The sequence below is a fragment of the Dipodomys merriami genome, unplaced genomic scaffold (genome assembly GCF_024711535.1).
Source record: "Dipodomys merriami isolate MVZ:Mamm:240054 unplaced genomic scaffold, mDipMer1.0.p SCAF_6, whole genome shotgun sequence".
NCBI lineage: Eukaryota > Metazoa > Chordata > Mammalia > Rodentia > Heteromyidae > Dipodomys > Dipodomys merriami.
In genome coordinates this window covers 49,525,017-49,545,555 of record NW_027206179.1, presented here as the reverse complement: position 1 = coordinate 49,545,555, position 20,539 = coordinate 49,525,017, and the positions used below count along the sequence as shown (strand labels likewise).

Genomic DNA, 20,539 nt, shown 5'->3' with positions numbered 1-20,539 from the left:
TGTCCATCCAATGATAACCAGCATTCTACAATCCACTTCTGTGAGATCATTTTACATGTGACTGAAATCACGCAGTACTTTTCTGTCAGCGTCTGGCTTACTTCATTGAACATAATGATGTCCAGTTCCATCCATGTCACAAATGATAGGATCTAATCCTTTCTCATGGCTGAACAGTATTCTGTTAAACACTAGGAATTTAGATAAATTTTCACTCAAGTGTCAAGTATGTTAAACAAAAAGTCATTATAATGAGAGCATTCCCATTTTCTTTACTTAATACTTGGTGGAGGAAAGTATGTTTGCAGTAGTCTTGCTTTTGGACAGCCCAGTGATCACTTAGTTGTCTGTGTGTTCTAATATAATTCTTTACACAGTATAGTTAGACAGAAGAGGATAAATAATCAAGAGTTTGTCAATTACCTAGTCAACAGCATTGAGTTTTATCAGATGTTCTTAGCTGACCATTCGCAACCTGGTTTAATAGAGAGTTTCTAGTGCAATAGAACAATGGAAAATCTATAGACACGTCGAATGGGACTTATGAGTGATGGATCAGGGTGCTTATGGAGGCTGAGACATCCCACTCTTTGCTATTTGCCTTCTGGAGGCCCAAAGAGTTGAAATGTTTGAGGGCAGGAGAAGACTGTCCCTGCACAAGCAGAGAGAAATTTGCCTTTCCTCTATTGTTCTATTATTTGTGTCTTCAATAGATGGACTGGATGATGTCATCACATTGTTGAGCATGCTCTTTTCCTCAAATCCAATGCCAACCTCTCAGGTATACTGAGAAATAATGTTCCATACTAACCTAGCAATCTGAAAAATCCTTTGTTGAGACAGGTTGACAGAAATACCTGCCAATCCAAATAAACAAACTAAGGAACGTAAAAGGATACCTCTCTGTCTTATCCTCGAAGCAATTGCTATAGTTTTCTTGACAATTGACCAAAGGAATATTATGAATATAAGAACAGTCTAATTCATCACTTTCTGTGGAATGGATATTTCTAAAGAAAATATCTCCAACAGAAAACAATCTGTTCTTTTGAGTTGGCACTCAAACAGTTCACTTGATTTGTCTTTCCATAACTCTGGGTACTTCAATCCAGTACTGCGGAGAACCCACTTCTGTCATTCTGAAGGAGGAAGTGCAGGTTGCTGATCTGGGGAAGGACAACAATGCTAACACTCTGCTTGGTCTTCTTGCTTGAAGGCTGTCTCCCAGCATCTGCAGACAGATGCTCTGGGGCCTGACGGCTGAGTTTCTGGACTTCCTGCCTTCCTCTGGCCCCTGGGACTCTGTGTCATCTTCACTCCTCTTCACTGGCCAGGCTGCTCCTCCCCTGTGGCTGCTGCCAGCCCCAAGTATCCACAGTGTTCACCCAGGCCTGCTGTGTCCAAACCATCAGACGGAATTTAAGTTTTCTACCTGAGAAGCCCTAAATCTCTGCAGCATCACATTAAGAAGAAATAGAATTCTTTCACTTAATGTCGTTCCTAGTCAAAACAATTCTGCCTCACTGTTATGGCTTATATCTGCTTACATGCATAAATGTCCTTCACCTTGCTTCATGTTTAAGATTTGTCTTCAGGAAAATATGAACTGCAACTGGAGGGAAAAATGCACATTTCAGCAATATAAGAAAGGAATGAATCTAGTCCTAGAGTGGCGATGGATAACACCCGTTCCCCAATGAATATAAACAAGGCTTGGTTCATAGTTCTAATTAATTAATTTTATTAACTTGGAGCCAGAAGGAGGTGGCAACTTAAACAGGAAAATAAAATGCAGTAGACCTCACTAGACTAGTTCCATATAACTGCTTTTTAACTGAAAGTAAAAGAGCGGTCACTTACTCATTACACATAATAAAGTAAATTAGGTAGACAGTATAGCACAGCCTAGCTTCTATTTATCCACAGTATGTGTGTGAGAGAGAAAGAGGGAGAGAGAAAGAAAGACTGAGAAGGTATTTTTCATTTAGTGCAAGTAGCAAGTTTATTTTCTTTGCTATCTTAACAAAGGAATGTTGCTGACACGAGGTACAGTTTCAACATTTGCATATGAACACTTTCTTTGAAATACTTATTCAGATCTTGGTTAAAATTATTGATTGTCAGCTTTAAAAAAAGTAAAATTCCAAGTTTGTTTACAAGAATAACAAGAAAACCTTTCAATATACTAGTTTTATTCTAGAGTCATAATTCTGTGGGGAGGGTGTGTGTGTGGGAGGATCTTTCTCTGGGCTACAGATCAAGAGTTTACAGCAGCACAGTAATTTATATATATATATATATATATATATATATATATATATATATGTACCCACACTCATATAAAAGCATTTATATTTTGCCAAGAAAGTAACACATTTTCATTGTATTGTTTTGGAAGTGCACTTAATTGTCATGTAATTAACCTGGAATAATAATGTTAGTAGTCATTTCCTTAGAGCTTTGATATATAGTTATATGTTTTTAACATTACAGTGGTGAAAGCTGGGCCTATATAAATAATAAGTATGGAATATTCATGGATAGATAGCAAGGCATTAGACTGATGGTCTGGCATTCACTAATGTAGAAAACAGTTAAGTGAAAACTTCAGTGACTTACAAAGATGGAATTTTCTGAAGGACGTATTGCTGAACACATGGCCACCCACCTTGCTCTCTAAAGCAATATGTATAATTTAATCACCAAATATAGAACAGATGAATACAAGGAGACAAAAAAAGCATTAAAGCCCATTACAATCTTGAAAAAGTCAAAACTTCAAGTACATAGGAAAAGCATTACAACCATGTATTTAGCTTGATTTTTTTCCCCTAATATATTATCATAAGTTAAAACTATATAAAGTCACTTATATAAAAGCATTTTTTCAAGTGTTATAGCTTAGAGCATGGCTTTATGTTTGGCTTAATCATTTTTTACCAGTTTAATTTATAAAGCTCGTAATCTTGCCAGCAGGGCTTCAACTTCAGGAATGGACTCATTTTTAGAAGCAGAACCAGGAAGTTCCATGTCCTTTTTTCTGTTGCTTTCCACATTACAGGCTTCCTTCTCAGCTGCCTTGATCCTCCCGGCACACGTCTGAGTGTCTAGATTATAATTAAGCTCCTTGGCGGCTGGAGTCCTTGTGGAGTTGCAATTGATACTGTAGTGAGAATGTGCCCCTTCTGTCAACGGCACTTTCTGATTTTCTACAGTAAGGAAGAGAGAAGCATAAAACTTGTCACTGTGATCACCAATGACTGGGCACATTCTAAAAAGTATATTTAAATGATTATTCTTAATAAGCAAGTCGGTTACAGGCTACACTTAACAATATCCAATAGAAAGGTAAGATTTAAAATAAACATGCAGAAGAATGAGCATTTCGTTAACATTAATGCATTCCTTTATATTCCCAATATTTACCACTAGGTTATTATCAGGGTCCGGGCTAATTTCATTCAAGTTTTAGTTCTAACACTGCTTACACAAAGTAGTCTTGTCTAAATGTTCATCTAAATATTCTTTGCCTTGCTAGCATCCTAACTCCTTCCCTTTACAGAATTCATGGCCATAGCACTTGTCCACAGTGTGTCTTTGCACTGGACTATGTTTTCTTAAAATGAAGAAACACTGTTTTAAACCAGTGCTTAGAATGGCCTTGGTGTAAGAAAAGTGGTCAATAAATACTTGAGTGAAGAAATTATCTGCCTACATTGTACCCCAAGACAAACATTAGTGTAATAGTGAGATTCATTTTCTTTTGGAACAACATCAAGGAAGTAAGTTTGAATAATTTTTTTTTTCTGTCAGTCCTAGGGCTTGACCTCTGGGCCTGGGCTGCTGTCCTTGGGCTTCGGTGCTCAAGGCTAGTGCTCTACTACTTGAGCTCCACTTTACTACTTGGGCTCCACTTCTGTATTTTTGTGGTTAATTGAGGATGAAAAGTCTCACAGACTTTTCTGCTGGGGCTGCCTTTGAACTGGGATGCTCAGATCTCAGCCTCCTGAGTAGGATTACAGGTGGTGGTGTCCTGCTTAATAAGAATTTAAAAAAATCTTCTTTAAAAGGAATAATGACTTTGGCTTCTGAGCAAGGTGGAATCATGGGATAATGTAATTGTCAGCATATGTACACATATTCAAGTATATGTGGACATGTATACATATTCATGCAACATCAGGTAAGCCATGGTGATCCTCATTGACCAAGATAGTTACAATAGCTAACAATTAAGTGGTTCTGGCCAGCTGACCTCCCCAAACAGAACTAGATTTTCCTTTTAATTAACTGACTCATATTGAATAACCTTCTGAGTTGTGTGTCTTATAAGATCGCAGACTTAAACACTTGACTCAATATTCATGTAACCTTGAACAGGGCTCGAAAATGGCTTCAACAAACTTGACATGACATTTAAAGTTTTTTTGGTTATTCGCTGAGAGATGTTCCATTATCCCAATAGTAATGACTTTGGAGCACAAGCAGTCACTCATGACAGTGTGTTTTATGTGAGTGCTGAAAATTCCAACCGAAAACAGCTTGTACATTAAAAGGTGGCTGCTGACGATATTTACTGCACTGTCATTTCCTGACCAGGGGCTTCCAGTGATGGATGAGTATTTTACACAGTTTCTTGGACAATCTCAACAAATTTTCCAAGTATGATCACCTTTTAGCTGTGGGAAGAAAATAAATACACTTTTCTTATCACTTCTTCTTATCAGGTAGACAATTGTTACTCAAAAACTAAAACCTAATACAGCAGTGATTTTCTCTTAGAACAGTTTATGTGCTGAGCTTATAATGTACACACTGTTCTTGTAGTAAAGAGCACACAGACATGGCAGTTCACCACATAAATTAATTTTTTTCTAGCACGCACCCACTCTCTTGCCCTAAAGGGGTCTAAAAGGTGCATTTGTAGCTAACAACAGACTTTTAGTCAGCTTACTGCTCCCTCTCCAAAACATTCTTATTGCTTTGGGTCATTTGATTTCTTATAAATGATTTCCTGCTATCTCCAACAAGCCATTTTATTCTGTTACTGGGAAGTTGTAGTTAAAAGACTGCAAAGATGAAGTTGGCTAAAATAAAGATCTGGAATAAAATATATGTACAAAAATGTGTAATTTCTATGGTTATATATAATCAAGCTTAATTCTCTAGGTAGGAAAGTGAGAAGAATATTTTTTTTTTTAAGGCACATATGAGATGAAATCCAAGCTTTAAGAGGTAACTCAACTTTTCTGAGTCTCAGGTTCTAGTAATCAACTTCAAACAGAATCTGTGAGGATTAAAGGAAATAACGCGGTTGGCACCTACACAAAGACCTTACTTTTCCTTGCTCTTTCAAAGCTGAATGAGCCCTGAGTCCTGGGTGGGGACGCCTCCCTGAGAAAGCTTTGAACAAGGAAGGAAAAGCAAGGTATCTATATCTAGGTACCACCTACGTGATTTCTTTTAATCCTTTGGCTCATTCTCTGACTGTTGGTGAGTGCTGAAATGCCATCTTCTAAATAGCTTACATTTCCATGGACCTTAATTTATGAAGCACATTGTTACACTTTAAACATTACCACCCTCACAGTATAGACTGAGGGGTAAAAGTAAAAGGTGGTTAAGTCCCTTGTCAAGATTATTACTAAGTTAGTGGCAGAAGCTAGATGCCGTCTATAGAGACACTGGGGCTTCCTTTAAAAAAAAAATCTGAAAAAATTTGCCAGAGAAAAGTACTAAGTAATTCAAAGCTAAAGTTTCATAATCATGATGTCTTGTACTTACACTTCAAAACACTTTCTGGCACACTTCATCTTCACGATCATGTTGTAAAGCAGATAGTATATACCTTTATAAGCGACCTTACCGGAGTGTGTGCAAGGTCACACTTGTTCTCCCTGTCCTTGTCTCACTCAGAATAAAGACTAGAACTTTCAAACACAATCTCCTCCACTCATTCTTCTGGAAAATGATTTTATACCTTTTCCCTTTCTCTTTCCAAATTTTCCCATGCTCAATCCATTCACAGAAACAATCCGAAAGAAACTCTCAAAATCAGCTCCTCCATCTATTATACACCAACTGCACACATATAACATTCCTTCCTTTCCGTAGGAAACATTGGTCTTTTGAGATCCCCTCTGAGTACAACCCCTGAGATGTTACTCTTACTTATTTATTGTAAGACACCCCTTCATTAGCTGGGGCCTTCCTACTGCATTGTAGAGGGTTTTCTTTTTTTTCTGTATGATTAATTCCTGCAGCATATACCTTTGTTGTGATCACCTCACACTAAAGAGAAAACAAAAATCTCTATTTGTTTCCCCATCCTGCTTCAGTACAACCATTCTTGGTTTTCTTGATTTACTTCTTAGCAAAAAAAAAAAAAAATCTTGATAGAACTCATCATGGTTACTGTTCAGTTCTATCTATTCCTTCTTGACCTCATGCTGGTGAGGCTTTTGATCATTTCTTCTTTCCACAAACCTTTGTTAGGGTCATTAATAAACTTTGTGTTGCCACTCAAAACAGGATTATACATCGATTTGGACATCTTCACTTTTCCTTTACTGGATCTCTACCAGACCCAAGGGTGAAAAGCACTGCATGAGTCCTGGCTTCTCTTCTGCTGGTCCTTCACCTTCTTTGGAGGCTTAGGTGAGTGACAATGAGTGAGCTGATGCAAGCAAGAGGGTTTCTACTTGTACAAGAAACTCAGAATAGCTATAGGCTTGCTTTCAGACAAAATGATCAGAGAATAGGATGGTGGTGTCAGGGGAGGAATCTCTCATGAGAAATAACAGATAAGAGGACAGAAACTATTCCTGAAACTATTAAGGAAATACAAAGACACTCTCCCTCCCCCCCCCCCTTTTTTTTAAGTTTAGGATGACCTTATAGCCCTCTTAGAAGGTGTTAGGTACGTGTTCACTCCCAGGACTCCAATTTACTGCTCAGGACCCCTAACCTGCCCTGACCCTCATCTTCAGTTTCATTTTCCTTTGTCCTCAGCCATGGCAGACCCAAACTGTGGCACTGAGGGAGTCACAACCTACACTGAAAAGCAGACGAACTAGAAAAATGATTGTGGATGGAGAAACTTTCAAATTTTGAATTTCACTTTAATATAAAAGTCTCATTTTAATTTTGGTTGGAAGATAGATTATTTTTGTCATTACTATGCTTTAAAGAGTCTTTTTGGGGGGGGAGGTTGGGGTGGTTCTGGGGCTTGAATTCAAGGCCTGGGCACTGTCCCTAAGCCTCTTTATGCTCAACATTAGAACTACCACTTGAGCCACAGTGCCACTTCCAGCTTCTTCTGAGTAGTTTATTGGAGACATTATAAGTCTCATGGACTTTTCTGCAGGGATTAGCTTCAAATCAAGATCCTCAAATCTCAACTTCTTGAGTAGGTAGGATTATAGGCATGAGCCACCAGCACCCAGCTTTTAAAAAGATTTTTAACTTCATGTGGGCTAGATTGGAGATCTAAATTCCAAGCAAAAACAGTTTCTAAATGATTGACTTCCAAACAACAGAGGAATGACAACCAGGTCAATTAGAGGAAATCTGTACAGGTGTTAAAACCATAAATAAATCATTATTTGATGTAAATAAGCACATTCTTTACATATGAAACAAGGCACACTTGGTCATATGAAAAGCAAAGCTGGATACCGACTAAAAGAGAAGCATTTTTAAATTTCTCTTTAACACAAACCTTTGCCAACACACATTTTAAAATAGGAGCTAAACACAGTAAAATAAAATGACTGCTTAATTCTCTAAAGGGAGTATTGTACGTTTGTACTAATTTATGAATTAAACTTAGGCTTTCTGTTTTTGTCCTTTAAGATATTACAATTGATGTCTATGTGTGATCCATCCAGGACTCCTGCCAATATTCAGGGCCATTGGTGAATATAGGACACACAGGCAAAGAACCAGTTGCTATTCTTAGTACCAAATCGGTAAGGGAATCCAATTCACATATCTTGCATTTGTGTTCTGCAGAAGTAAACAGGATGAGAATGCATGCCATTTTGCTCTGAGAAAGAAAGGTTTAACTCCCTTAATGAGTGCTGCTGTAAAGACTGAATGTAGGAACCCCTCCTCCCCATCACACCCTTTCTTCCTCCTGAAATTGAATGAAAAGTAAAACTTGCTGAAAGTTGAACAGCTCTCAAATACAAAAACCTCACTGGACTTAAAGATCAGAATAAAAACTATAAACTACATCCACTGTTGGGCCCCACAGATCTTAGGCAGAGATATGGAGGGCAAAATGTGCTCACTCACATTTCTTTTGTGTCTTGAGTAAAGGCAGAGGCATGTAGGAGAAAGATGCCCACCAAAAACTAAACATAAATATATGCAATGTGGCATCAGAATGAGGAAATATCTCAGCCAACAGTTGTTATGTTCCTAGAGCTCAGGCCCTGGCTGATGGCCCTTGGGGAAACCTCTCCACAGCAGGAAATATCCTTTAGGGTTCAGAAAGAGATCATTTTCCCTTGAAGTCAGTATTGATCTTCTATCATATTTGTGGTTCTAATGGGCACTGGTTTCTTAGAAGTGCCAACTCTCAGATAAAAAAATAAAATTGAGCTCCTGTCTTTTGTGGTCAATGGAGAACCTGTGGTAGCTTTGACAAGGAGGAAGGGAAAACTCTATGTTTTAGGATAACTAGAAACTTTAATCTTCTGAAAATTTGTTCTCTCTTTGCAATTCTTTACCTTTGGCTCTTTACTATTACTTTGACCTACTAAGTAGCTGATGCGTTTCATCCCAGCAGTGGCTTTACTTGGGGAAAACAAATAACCCATAAATATAATTTTTAAAGCACCACTGGGTCTACATGCTAGTAAAGTGTGTGACAAATATATGTTTTTAATCTATGCAATAACTGAAGTTAGTGTTGGCCGCCAGCAGTCCATATCCCTGTGGTTTTCCTTTCTGTTGATTTATTGATGTTATAAATAATTGTCTTCCCTTAGTTTCATTTTGTTGTTTATTTTTATCTTATATAGTGAAAACGCAGAAATGATAAGAAGAGCAAAAGGGCATTTTGTAAATAGTTAAAATCTTTAAGGCATGTCAAGAAAATCTTATTGAAACCAATTATAGATTAAAAAAACAAAACTACACAAAACATTTACTTCCCCCTTGTAGAAACAAAATAGACAAAGCAGATGAGTGGAGAAAAGACATTTCTGGATAGAAGAGAGAGTTAACAACTAAGATAGAGCATTTTTTGTGAGAAATGGACCGTCACTAACCTTTATATAAAAGTTTGAAAAGAGCACTGTCATTTCCTGTTGATTTGGATCTTTCTTTCCATATCTGTTACCTTTTTTTTAACCTTCCCACTCAATTTTCAGCAATCCTATTTTGACATTCATCCATACCTCTGTATTAGAACTGCTTTCTCTAAGATTACTGAAACCCTCAAAATTCATAGACTTCATGGAATTTTCTCATGCCTCATTTTCTCTTGACATTAGCAGGCTTTGGGATGTGTATAGTAATGAATCTAGCTGGCTTTTGTCCCACTTCAGGACGGGGCCTCTTATGTCCCTAACTTTTGTTAGGGAATCTCAGACCTGGTCTGGCAACATAAATTTATGGTAGCTAGGGAACTCATGGTGGGACTATAGACAGGTTATTAATGAATGACAAAGGATGAGGTTTGGTCAAGCCAGCAAGTTTTGTGGTTTTAGAGGTTTGAGGTTTTGGGCCAAGTGATATCAGCATTTCTCTGAGAAGGTAAAGGACTAGGATTTGACTTCTATTGCCAACAACTGAACCAATTATACTTAGGTAGTAAAGCTTTAACTTAAGCTCAGGACACCTAAGTTCAGGTGAGTTTTCTAGGTTGCAATATACTTGTGCTCTGGGGCATTCATGAGAGACTGGTTTCAGGATCCCTTGTAACCGTCGAAATCTGCGAGTACATAAGTCACTCATATAAAAGGCTTAGTGTTCACATATAACTCATATATCATCTTCCTTAAAGAAGAAAATGTACAGATGCAATTGTCTTTAAATATTCTTAATCTACAGTTGATTCAGCCCATCTAAATATTTTCATTTTACAGTTGAATGGGAACCCCATTCATATGGAAAACTGAATATGCTATGTACATGTTGATATGCCAAGAAGGAGATGTGCCCTAAAGATGACAGAAGCTTCAGGTGTCTCTCCCTTTGGGTGGTTCTGATAGTTATGTTCCCCTGAATCCTGCCATTCTAGTAAGTTATTAAAACAGAGGAGATAGTAGGGATGACTAAACTTATAGCCAGCTAGTAAAAGGTGAGGGTGACCTGGGAAACCCCAAACTTGTAGCTGGTATTGGAGAGAAGGGTGGCCTTTTGAGAGATTAGGACCTGTAAAAATTTAATGTCAGGTAGTTGCTACCAAAAGTCATTGTGGACTATTCTTTAAAGCTTAGAAAACTATTACACTTTCCTGATATAGCCATACTTTTGGTTCTTATAATGCCTGAGTAAGAGGGATGAGTAGGTATATATATATATATATATATAATCCTTTGCATACGCTAATGAAGTAGACATACCTTTCAGGCAGAGCCAGAGGTTAAGTGACGTTCTCAGACTTCTGGTCTGTGTTTCTTTGTCATGTTTACTTTGCTGCTAGCTGTGAACTGTCTCTTCCTCCTGAGTGCCAGGATTACAGGTATGTTCTATCATGCCCAGCATTCTGGTATATTTTGAAGATTTTCAGTTAAAAAAAATATCCTTTGGGGGTTAGGAAGGTGGCTCAGTGGTAGAGTGCTTGCCTTGCATGCATGAGGCCCTGGGTTCAATTCCTCAGCACCACATAAGCAGAAGAAGCCAGAAGTAGTGCTATGGTTCAAGTGGTAGAGTGCTCGCCTTGAGCTGAAGAGCTGAGGGACAGCGCCCAAGCCCATAGCTCAAGCCCATGATCAACAACAAACACACAAACAAACACATCTCCTTTGGTAATTTATTCTACCTCCCAAACCTTCCCAAACAATCAGATCTCTTATGTGGCCATTTCTTACGGACACTTGGCTTGCTTTTCTACACTTTGTATCTCTACTTTGCCAAAATTCCTATTTTCAGAAGAAAAATTCAGTAATTTCAATTCCCGACAACAGCTTCAGCACTGCCTAGCATGACTCATCTACACATTTCAACAAAAATGCCATAGTATTACTTCAAATAACACATTTTCAAACCAAAATTGAATGTCCAAAACAGCTTCTTCTTCACATTAGCTTACTGTCTCCAACCACAGCATCTGTTTACCAGTCCTGTTGGCAATGACACGTGTTTCTGGCTACATGTTGTGCAACCACTACCATGTGGCTAAGCAGCTACTGAACAGTTATTCCTAAACTTTCCCATCAGGTAGTAGATAGCAAATGTTAATTTATTTGATCATTTGAGTTGGTGATTCAAGAAGAAGAAGGTGAGAAGGTAGAAATACAGTCTGACAGTGTAGTTAGTAAATACATATCGGATAAATTCTTAGATGCTATTTTAAATATTCTAATACCAAAGGACAAATTTTAACATCCCAAGAATAGATAAGGAAACTGAGGTCTATAGAAATTTATGTACTGCCACAGCCACAAAACCTTTGCTACTTGTCTCTAGAAAATTCAGTACAAACCTTAAGTTCTCCCATTTCTGGAGGATCATATTGGGAAATGGCAAACAGACATAGAACATTTCATAGGAGCCTCGACATTTGCTAATGACTGCATTCTGTATGGAAAATAACTAGCTAAACGAATACTGTAGGACCTAATCATCTCTCTTAAGCTATTTCTAAGTAGTATCTTATAGTGTGCTTTCAAGTATTTTCTTTAAATTTCTCCTAATTCAATATTTATTAGGTTGCATTTCAGATGTATAGATGTTTCTCTGAGATAACATATTATTTTGATTCTACTGCAGCCTGATTCATAGACTCATATCAGGTAGATTTGTCTAATCTTGCATTTGGAGGGAAAACACCTCACTAACTTAGCAGAACCACCAACTCACTGTTTAAATTCCATGTATTCCGTTTCCTATCAAGTAATTTGCCTAAGTTTGAAGACTTCCAGTCACAGCCTTACAGACTCAGAAAGCAATGTAACCTACCACTGGGCAACTCTAAAAATGTTTTACACTTTGTATAGCCAATGTTGATTGTCCTGAAATTTTAGAAACTGCTCCTGCTGATTCCTTTCCCCCTTTCTCCCCTGCCCCACAATTTGAGATGTACTAAGTAAATGGATCTCTTCCTCCACATATCAGCCCTTCAAACTATTTGAAAACATATTACTCCAACAATCTCTTCAACAAGATCTTGCAGAAATCATGTGTTGGAATTAGTTAATTCAATGAGTGTTCAGCTCCCTGGGGTAGGTTCTTGAGACATCTAGTCCTTGAGACATTTAGGAATTTGTTATTTCTACTATAAACATGCAAAATCATATCCATTTAGTAGTTCAAATGCTGGGGGAAAAAGCCTACTAGGTTGTCCAATACTATCAAACAATACAAGTATATATTTACAGAATTCTTTTCATTACAGTCTTTAACAAATTTCTGGGATTTGTTAGTAGAACCTTAATAAGAATGTGCTTAGAACAATCTGATGGTACTCATTATAGGGGTGTATTTGTCTTGAAGATTATCTTTATTAAAATATTTCTATTTTATTTTAGCCATGTTACTTTACTCCATGTTACTAAATATATATTACATTAGCCACATTGAAACAGAGAAATACATCCAATTTGTAAGAAAACTACCTCATAGCTGCCTAAGTTGCTCAAACATATGTTCCATTAAAGTAGGATCTAGTCTTTCCAATTGACTAGCATGCTCCAAGCCAGTGCCTGTCTTAGAACAGGAGTGCCATACCTTATTATTATTATTATTACTATTATTTGCCAGTCCTGGGGCTTGAACTCAGGGCCCCTCACTGTCCCTGAGCTTCTTTTGCTCAAGGCAAGCATTCTTCCACTTGAGCCACAGCACCACTTCCATCTTTTTTGGTTTATGTGGTACTGAGGAACCGAACCCAGGACCTCATGTATGCTAGGCAAGCACTCTACCACTAAGCCACATTCCCAGCCCCCATTCCTTATTTTTGACCCAAACAGGGCACAGTTGTATTACTTTGCTTAACTTACTGTTTCTATTCATCTGTTCTAAAGAATAATAATGTCTAGATAAAAACTAAGTAGATGACACCATTTTGGTTACATAGGTTAAATATAATATTATACATGTTGTTTGCTTTCTGGTCTCGTGAGGATTTAGAACTGAATCTAGAACAAGCACCATCCAGAAGAAATAGAATGAGAGCCACAAAAGTGGGCTATGTAACCTAAAATTTTCTACAAGCCAATTAAGTATTTAAAAAAAGCAGGAAAACTTTTTAACAATGTGCAGTAACAAACATTATTTCAACAAGTAAGTAAAGAGCAATGTGAAATCTTTCATACTGATCCTTTCTTGACTATGTCTCCAAAGTCAAATGTGCATTTTATACCTACAGTATAACTTAACTCTGACCAGTCATACTTCAAGATGTCAAGAGCCACTTCTGGATTCTAGCTACATACCAGATAGCAAAGGTCTAGAGCAAGTTTTTAACAGTGCAGTTAGTTTTTTAACATTCTGGAGTGGGTTATATTTACAGAAAATTGTAGTGAGTTTAATGAGGAGTTTTAGTGCAAGTTGGATTTTCATTGTAAGAAAGCTATTATTGTTGTTGTTACTACTACTACTACTACTACTACTACCATTATTATTTTTTTTGGTGCTCCAAGGTTTTGAACTCAGTGCCTTAACTTGGTAGGCAGATGCTCTATCTGCTGGACTACAGCTCCAGCACTAAGTTTTGCTGGTTGTTTTTGAAACCAGTCCTCACTTCCTGCCCTGATATGTGCCCAAATGAGATCTGACTCTGGTAGGCTTCTAATCATATCTGGGAAAACAGGCTCTCTTACAGCAATGATCTGCCCAATCTCAGCCTTCCAAGTAGCTATGATTAAAGTTATAAGCCACCCACACCTTGATAATGATTACCACCATTACTACAATTTAGAAATTATGACAAAATATATAATATAGCTACCAGTTAAAAGTTAAACTTCAAATTGCAACAATCTATATCCTAAAGTGAATGAATGTTGTCTATTTCCCTTAGCTTACTAAAATACCATTATGATTCATTTTATGAGTCCCTCTATAGGGACCTTAATTCACCTGAATACCTCAAGGTACTGTACTAAAATCCTCAGTCCCACCCTCTAGAGCCTAGTAAACTTGGCTTTCTTCCATGTATACAGATTTCTCACTAATTATGGGCTATCATCAAATTAATATATGCTGTTTGAATTTCACATAGTAATAACCTGAAGAGATCAATGTATCTAATAGAGGGAAAAAATTCCCAAACATATGACTTACTGAAATTAGTTAATAAATGAAAGAAAGATTGTTCATGGAATTGGTTATCATAAAAGGAAAAAAACAATGGAGTGCAAAAAAGCAATATTCTAATACTTAGCATCTTTGTGATTCTGTTTAATTTAAAAAAGGAACAGTTGCACATTTGAGGTAACTCAGATTTTGTAAATGGCAAAACAGTGGTTGAAGATTAAAAATACATCCTAAAACTCATTCTAATGCCGACAAGCCTCCTTCTGCTAGTGTTCATCTTCTGACATGTTTACCCAGACCCCTAAGTACACAGACCATTCAGAGATTTTTCTATTTTTACTTCATAGTTCTGATTATTAAATTATGAAAAATCAGAGGTATCTAACTTATTAAATATAATTCCCTTCCTTTCAAAATCAAGTTGGTCTTTGTCCCTGGCCATTCTAATATTCCTTCTGGATCAGTATTTATAATCCATACTTGGGAGCAGTTTGCAGAAGTGCCACTAGTTGAAGTCTCTTCTGATTGTCCTACTCATGGCATGGAAACATTACCACCTTGCACTGACTGATGATACCATTGTGAAATCTGAATTGATTTCTGAGGTCTTAGTTTCGTGTGTTTCTAGAAAACGAATGGAAGAAAGAAATCGGGCATGAGTCCTCTACATCACCTAAGGACAGCAACTCACTCTGGTGTACTACTGCCTCCTACTGACAGTTCGAGGAAAGTAAAGTGACAGCTTCAGCCAGCTGTTCTCAACTTTAATTTTTTCACAAATTTACAGATACTTCTTCCTCAAAAGGACAATTCTGAACAGGCTACTGTGAAAAAAATGTCGTGTTTTCATTTTCTTCGAATTTATTTCCTGCTCAGAGTACTAGATCTGGGCCAAAAATCTAGCAAGCACCGGAGCATGGCTCTTAAGCCACTCTAAAGGATTGTTTTTAAAGGTTATTCACAAAACATCTGTTCTTTTAAAATCTGACATTATTTTGGTAACATTTCTCCCCTCTGGTTAAAGGACCTTATATCATATCTCTAAGGAAGAAGCAAGGGAAAAATATTATTTTAAAATCTTTTCACAGGATTTCCCTACATAAAAGCATGACCAAGTATAGCATAAGAGTTATCACAGTAGAAAATATGACAATTTGTTGAATTCAGACAAATGTTCAAAGGCTGTAAGTAATCTAAAATGTGGAGGGAGTGCATGACAACTGAGGGTAAATATAAACTGCTCATTTCTGGAACTGGCGTACTTGGATCATTGATCTGAGTGCCGGCTTTAAGTCCCTTGTGCTCAAACTGCAATCTGACTTCTGATGGTTTTCTTTTTTGGCTGAGCTAGAAATATTGACCTTCATTGTAAAGGTGAGATTTTTGATCAGCAAAATAATGGAAGCAAAGAGGAGCTTCCCTACACCTTGTTCTCTTTTCACGTAAAAACAGAAGGAACAGGTCAGAGTCACTCCGGTTACTACTACTACTACTACTATTACTACTACTATGCAAATCAAAAAATCAGTTTGGTTTCTATGTAGTCTAGGCTGTAGTGAAATCTCTGAAAAGGTGATTTCTGTAAACAGCTTGTTTTTAATGCCATCTTGACTAAGCCTGTGCTTCCTAGGACTCTCTGGACACAGAAACAGCCTACCAAACAATTCTCTCTTTCCATTTACTACTATAGATTCATGCCTAGGGCTTTGCTCACCAGCAGGGACTGTTAACTCAAAGACTGGCTTCCACTCGTCTTCCTGGGGCTTTGGAGCACCTCCTGTCTCTATGGTAACATGAAATACAAAGCATAGCAATGTACCACACAGCCATACAGCAGGCAGAGAAGAAAGAAATCAGAGTGCAGTACTCTTGGTAAGCTAAAGAAGGCACTGATAGAGGGAAACAGACAAGGAGGAAATATAGTAATTGTTCTTTATTACAATCTTCTTAGAAGAGCTACCAGTGCCAGCACAGAAGGCTTGGAGTATACAGAACTTTAAAATCCACACAGTATTGGGAAATAAAAGAGTACATTGGAGACTCACATTAGCCATAAATGTCTTAGCAATTCACAGTTCATTAAACTGTTGAGATAAGAGTTCACTGTTTAATGAGATATAAAGTATAAAAAGAAAAAATGACACCAAATACTCCAATATGGTTTATATTATAGACAAAGCAAAATATGTTACAATCACATGAAAATTTTCTTAGCCATTTTCAGTGGGGCATTGTATTAAGTGCAGAGCTATTAGTTCAATGGTTCAAATTATCACTGAACTAACAGGACTTATGCCCCCATATTACCAGTCAATTCAAATCTGTTTCCTGGACACAGACAGCACTCTTAATGAAGGTTGTCTCAAAAATTCAGTGAATTAGATGAGGGACAGTCATACTATTACCTTGAAAATACTAAATCCACACAGCTACATATCATGATGTACTTACTATTCCACAAACATCTAGGGAAAACGTGCATCATACATAGATGTTCTGTCAAAGTTCTCAAAATATTTCATGCTTACGTGTCAGAATGTCCATTGACAACTTGGTGGTAATGGCTTAGTTAAGGTCCCAAGGCACATGCCTTCAGAGAAGAATAAAGCTTGTCTGGACTCCATCTTCTCAAATATTAGTTCAATGGTTTAGTCAGTGGAACTTCTAGGAAGCTGATCTTATACCCAGAAGAGGGAGGAACTTCTAGTATTAGGCTCTTCGAAGTCTTAGGCTTTTTACCCCCCTTTGTCCACCCAATCAACTTAGATGTAGCAGTAAGCTATAGCCACTAGAGGTCAGACAGGTACACCTGTGACCAATTGCTAAATTTTAGTGACTTTAAGTAAGTGACTGAAAATATGGACTACAGTGCATTCTTTTACAACTATGAGATAGATTAGTATGCTTGCTCATTACTTTCTTTCTAAAGGACTGACATTTCCAATGGCACTACCTTACTACACTGGCCATGGCTTCATGTGGAGTTGAAAGGACCCAGTGTGATGCCTGCAATCTAGATGACTTCGTAATGAATGGAGACACATGGCCAGAAAGCTGTTGCAAAGAACCAGAAGCTAAGTGTTCTGCAGTTTCACTGGGTCCATCTGGTAACTGAAACCCTCCTAAACCTTCTGATCTCAATCACTTAATTCCCCTAGTCTAACACCCTGAGCTTATTTCCTCCCACCATGCACTAGTTTTATCATCATACACTTTTTATAGCCTTCCATATCAGGAGTAAAAGTAGTTATAAAGGGTGGGGTCATAGTTACACACCAAGCACATGTTAAAAAGAGAAAATTTTGAACCACAACACAACCCACAAAGATAAAGCTAAAATTTAACAAAATACAGATACAAAAATTTAGTCTTTTTCTTATCATCTTAACAAGTTTTCCCCTCTCTTTAATTTTCTTTCTTTCTTTCTCTCTCTCTCTTTCTCTTTCTTTCTTTCTTCCTTCCTTCCTTCCTTCCCTCCCTCCCTCCCTTCCTTTTTTTGTCAGTTGTGAGTCCTGAACTCTGGGCCTGGGTGCCGTCCCTCAGCTCTTCAGCTCAAGGCTAGCGCTCTATCACTTGAGCCATAGTGCCACTTCCGACTTTTTCTGCTTATGTGGTGCTGGGGAATCAAACGCAGGGTCTCATGCATGCAAGGCAAGCGCTCTACCACTGAGCCACCTTACCAGCTCTAGTTTTCTTTTTTGATAGGGTGTCATTACATAGCCTAGGCTGGTCTCAAACTCAATCCTCCTGTCACTGCCTCTGAGTGCTGGCATTACAGGCATGTACCACCACACTCTGTCTCACCCCCTTATCCATAAAATAATCTTAAGTTCTCCTCTCCCTATATTAGACTATATTTTATAAAATAAACAATAATACAGCCTCAAGAGACCTGAAATTTATTCAATCTAGCTCAGGAGAAAAGGATTGTTTTGTTTTGTTTTTGAGAAATTTAGAAATGTGAGCCAGGTATGGCTCTGACTCAAGTACAAGTCTTTTGATTAGGCTTCTGTCTCCAAACTCTAATACTGCTGTTTAACTTAACGTCTTAAAACTATAAACACTAAAGAAGAAGCTAGCCCAAGGAAACAAAAGGAAACAATGAGACAGTTAATTTTTGCTGATACTGTTTCTGACAAATAGCTTTAAAAAATCTTTTTAGTTTTCTAGGAAGAACCACAAATATTTATTTACAGGGATTTTGTATATATGGATAAAGTACCATCTATACTTCCATTTTCCCTAAACTAGTTAATTCACAGCAAATTCCATGGCCCAGATTCACCAGTACCTTACAAAATACTCAAAGCGAATTATTTTTTGACATTATTGATTGTAAAACTTTACACTTTAATGCTGCCAGATTTGTACCAAGTGGAGGGTTTAGTTATAACATTTATGAGTTGAAAAAAATAAAATGAGGAGGGAAATACTGGGAAAGAATAAGAGATGCCAAAAAAATAAGTGTACTCATTACCCAACTTATACAACTGTAACCCCTCTGTATATCACCTTTATAATAACAAAAACATAAAAAAGGAGCTAGCCACAAAAGTCTCACTTTATTTAAAGTATTAAAGCTTCAGTATATAGTTTTTTCTCATTAATAATCTACGCTAGAGGAAACTCATGTTCTTTTAGTAAATAGTGCCATGCCTTAAGTTATTTCAGTTCTATTTACATAGTAAATTCTACCTAATATACCCCTCCCAGCTCTAGCATTGATTCTGACTCTGCAACCTTTCAGAGCTCATCAGATAGTATCTCTGATAGTGTAGATGCTCTCCCACTGGTCTGTCATTGTACTTCTGTCAAGAAAACGACTTGGAGTCAAGGTGTTATTTCCATTGTTTTTGATGTATGATGGTTAATTTTGATTGTCAGTTTAATTAGTTTGCAAAGTACCTAGGAGATTAGGAAAGCACACCTCTGGGTGTGTGTGAAGTTGCTTGGAGAGAGGAGTAATTAAGGATACAAACTGGCTTTGAATGGTACCATCCTCTAGGCTTGTGTCCCAGATGGACTAAATAAAGAAAAACTGCTAGCAAATGCATTCCCCTCCCCTCCCCTCCTCTACTCTCTATTCAGGCATTCATATATTTTTCTCTCTCCTCTCCCTCCCTTTATCTGCTTCCTGAATGCCATGACTTGAGATGCTGTGCTCTGCTCCCTGCTCCCCTCTTGCCTGGGCCATGATGGAATGAAGCTTCTGAAAGCCATGAGCTATGTCTCTTACACACCAAACACAACACTTTAAATACTAGGGATTAGATTTCAAAAGAAAATGTGTGTGGCAGCTCAGGGAGGTGGCATTTGGTACAGTATCTGGTGAATGAAGACACTACAGAGAGGCATCTTCTAAGGAGAATGAATAAACCCAGGATGGAGAAAGAAAGGAAATCTACGTTTTAAAAATGTAGGTAGGAAGGACTTAAATCTAGAAGTTCATAAAGGATGCATTGGACAGGATTTTAAGAATAACATAGGGAAGAACTATCTGGATTTATAATCAAAAGTCTTGAGTTTGAGATACTTTTGTTCCAGTTGTGGTTGGGAATGGTAGCCACCTCCATTTCTTGCTTTGGTCCTCCTCTTGTCACCCTCCTGTTTGTTGCCCGTGCTATAATAAATAGGAACTAGTGACACAAATTCATCATGCTCCCTGGGCATGAGACTTGTTCTGCTTCCTGCACAATCAGAAGTGCCCTGGCCCAAGAAGTCAGTTCTGGGGAAGCCATCTAATCCACGATCCTCTTGTTCTCCCTTCTTATAGCAAGCACCCAGATATTTTCCTTCCTAACACCATAAACACAAAGTGTTTATGTAGTTTTGTATTTAAGTATTTGTTTTGTTGGCCACACTCTAACCAAAGAAGATAGAAGCCAGGTGCAGGCGGCTTACACATACAATTCTAGCTACTTAGGCAGCTTAGATCTAAGGATTGCAGTTCAAAGCCAGCCCACCTAGTCAAATCCCTGAGACTCTTATCTCCAAGAAACTAACAACAACAACAACAACAAAAAGTCAGAAGTGGACCTATGGATCAAAAGGTAGAACATTAGCCTAGAGCAAAAGAAGCTTAAAGACAGTATGCAGACCAGGAGTT

At 37.7% G+C, this 20,539-nt stretch overlaps 1 protein-coding gene across 1 annotated transcript in view; it reads right to left on the bottom strand.

The window, feature by feature from the left end:
- Positions 1-1,776: 1,776 nt before the first annotated feature.
- Positions 1,777-20,539, bottom strand: part of Diaph3 (diaphanous related formin 3) — a 450,161-nt gene continuing 431,398 nt past the window's right edge. Inside the window, exon 28 of the mRNA XM_070002884.1 lies at positions 1,777-3,209. Within this exon, the coding sequence (XP_069858985.1) occupies positions 2,950-3,209 (260 nt within the window). The 3' untranslated portion in view covers positions 1,777-2,949. The remainder of the gene's footprint in view (positions 3,210-20,539) is intronic.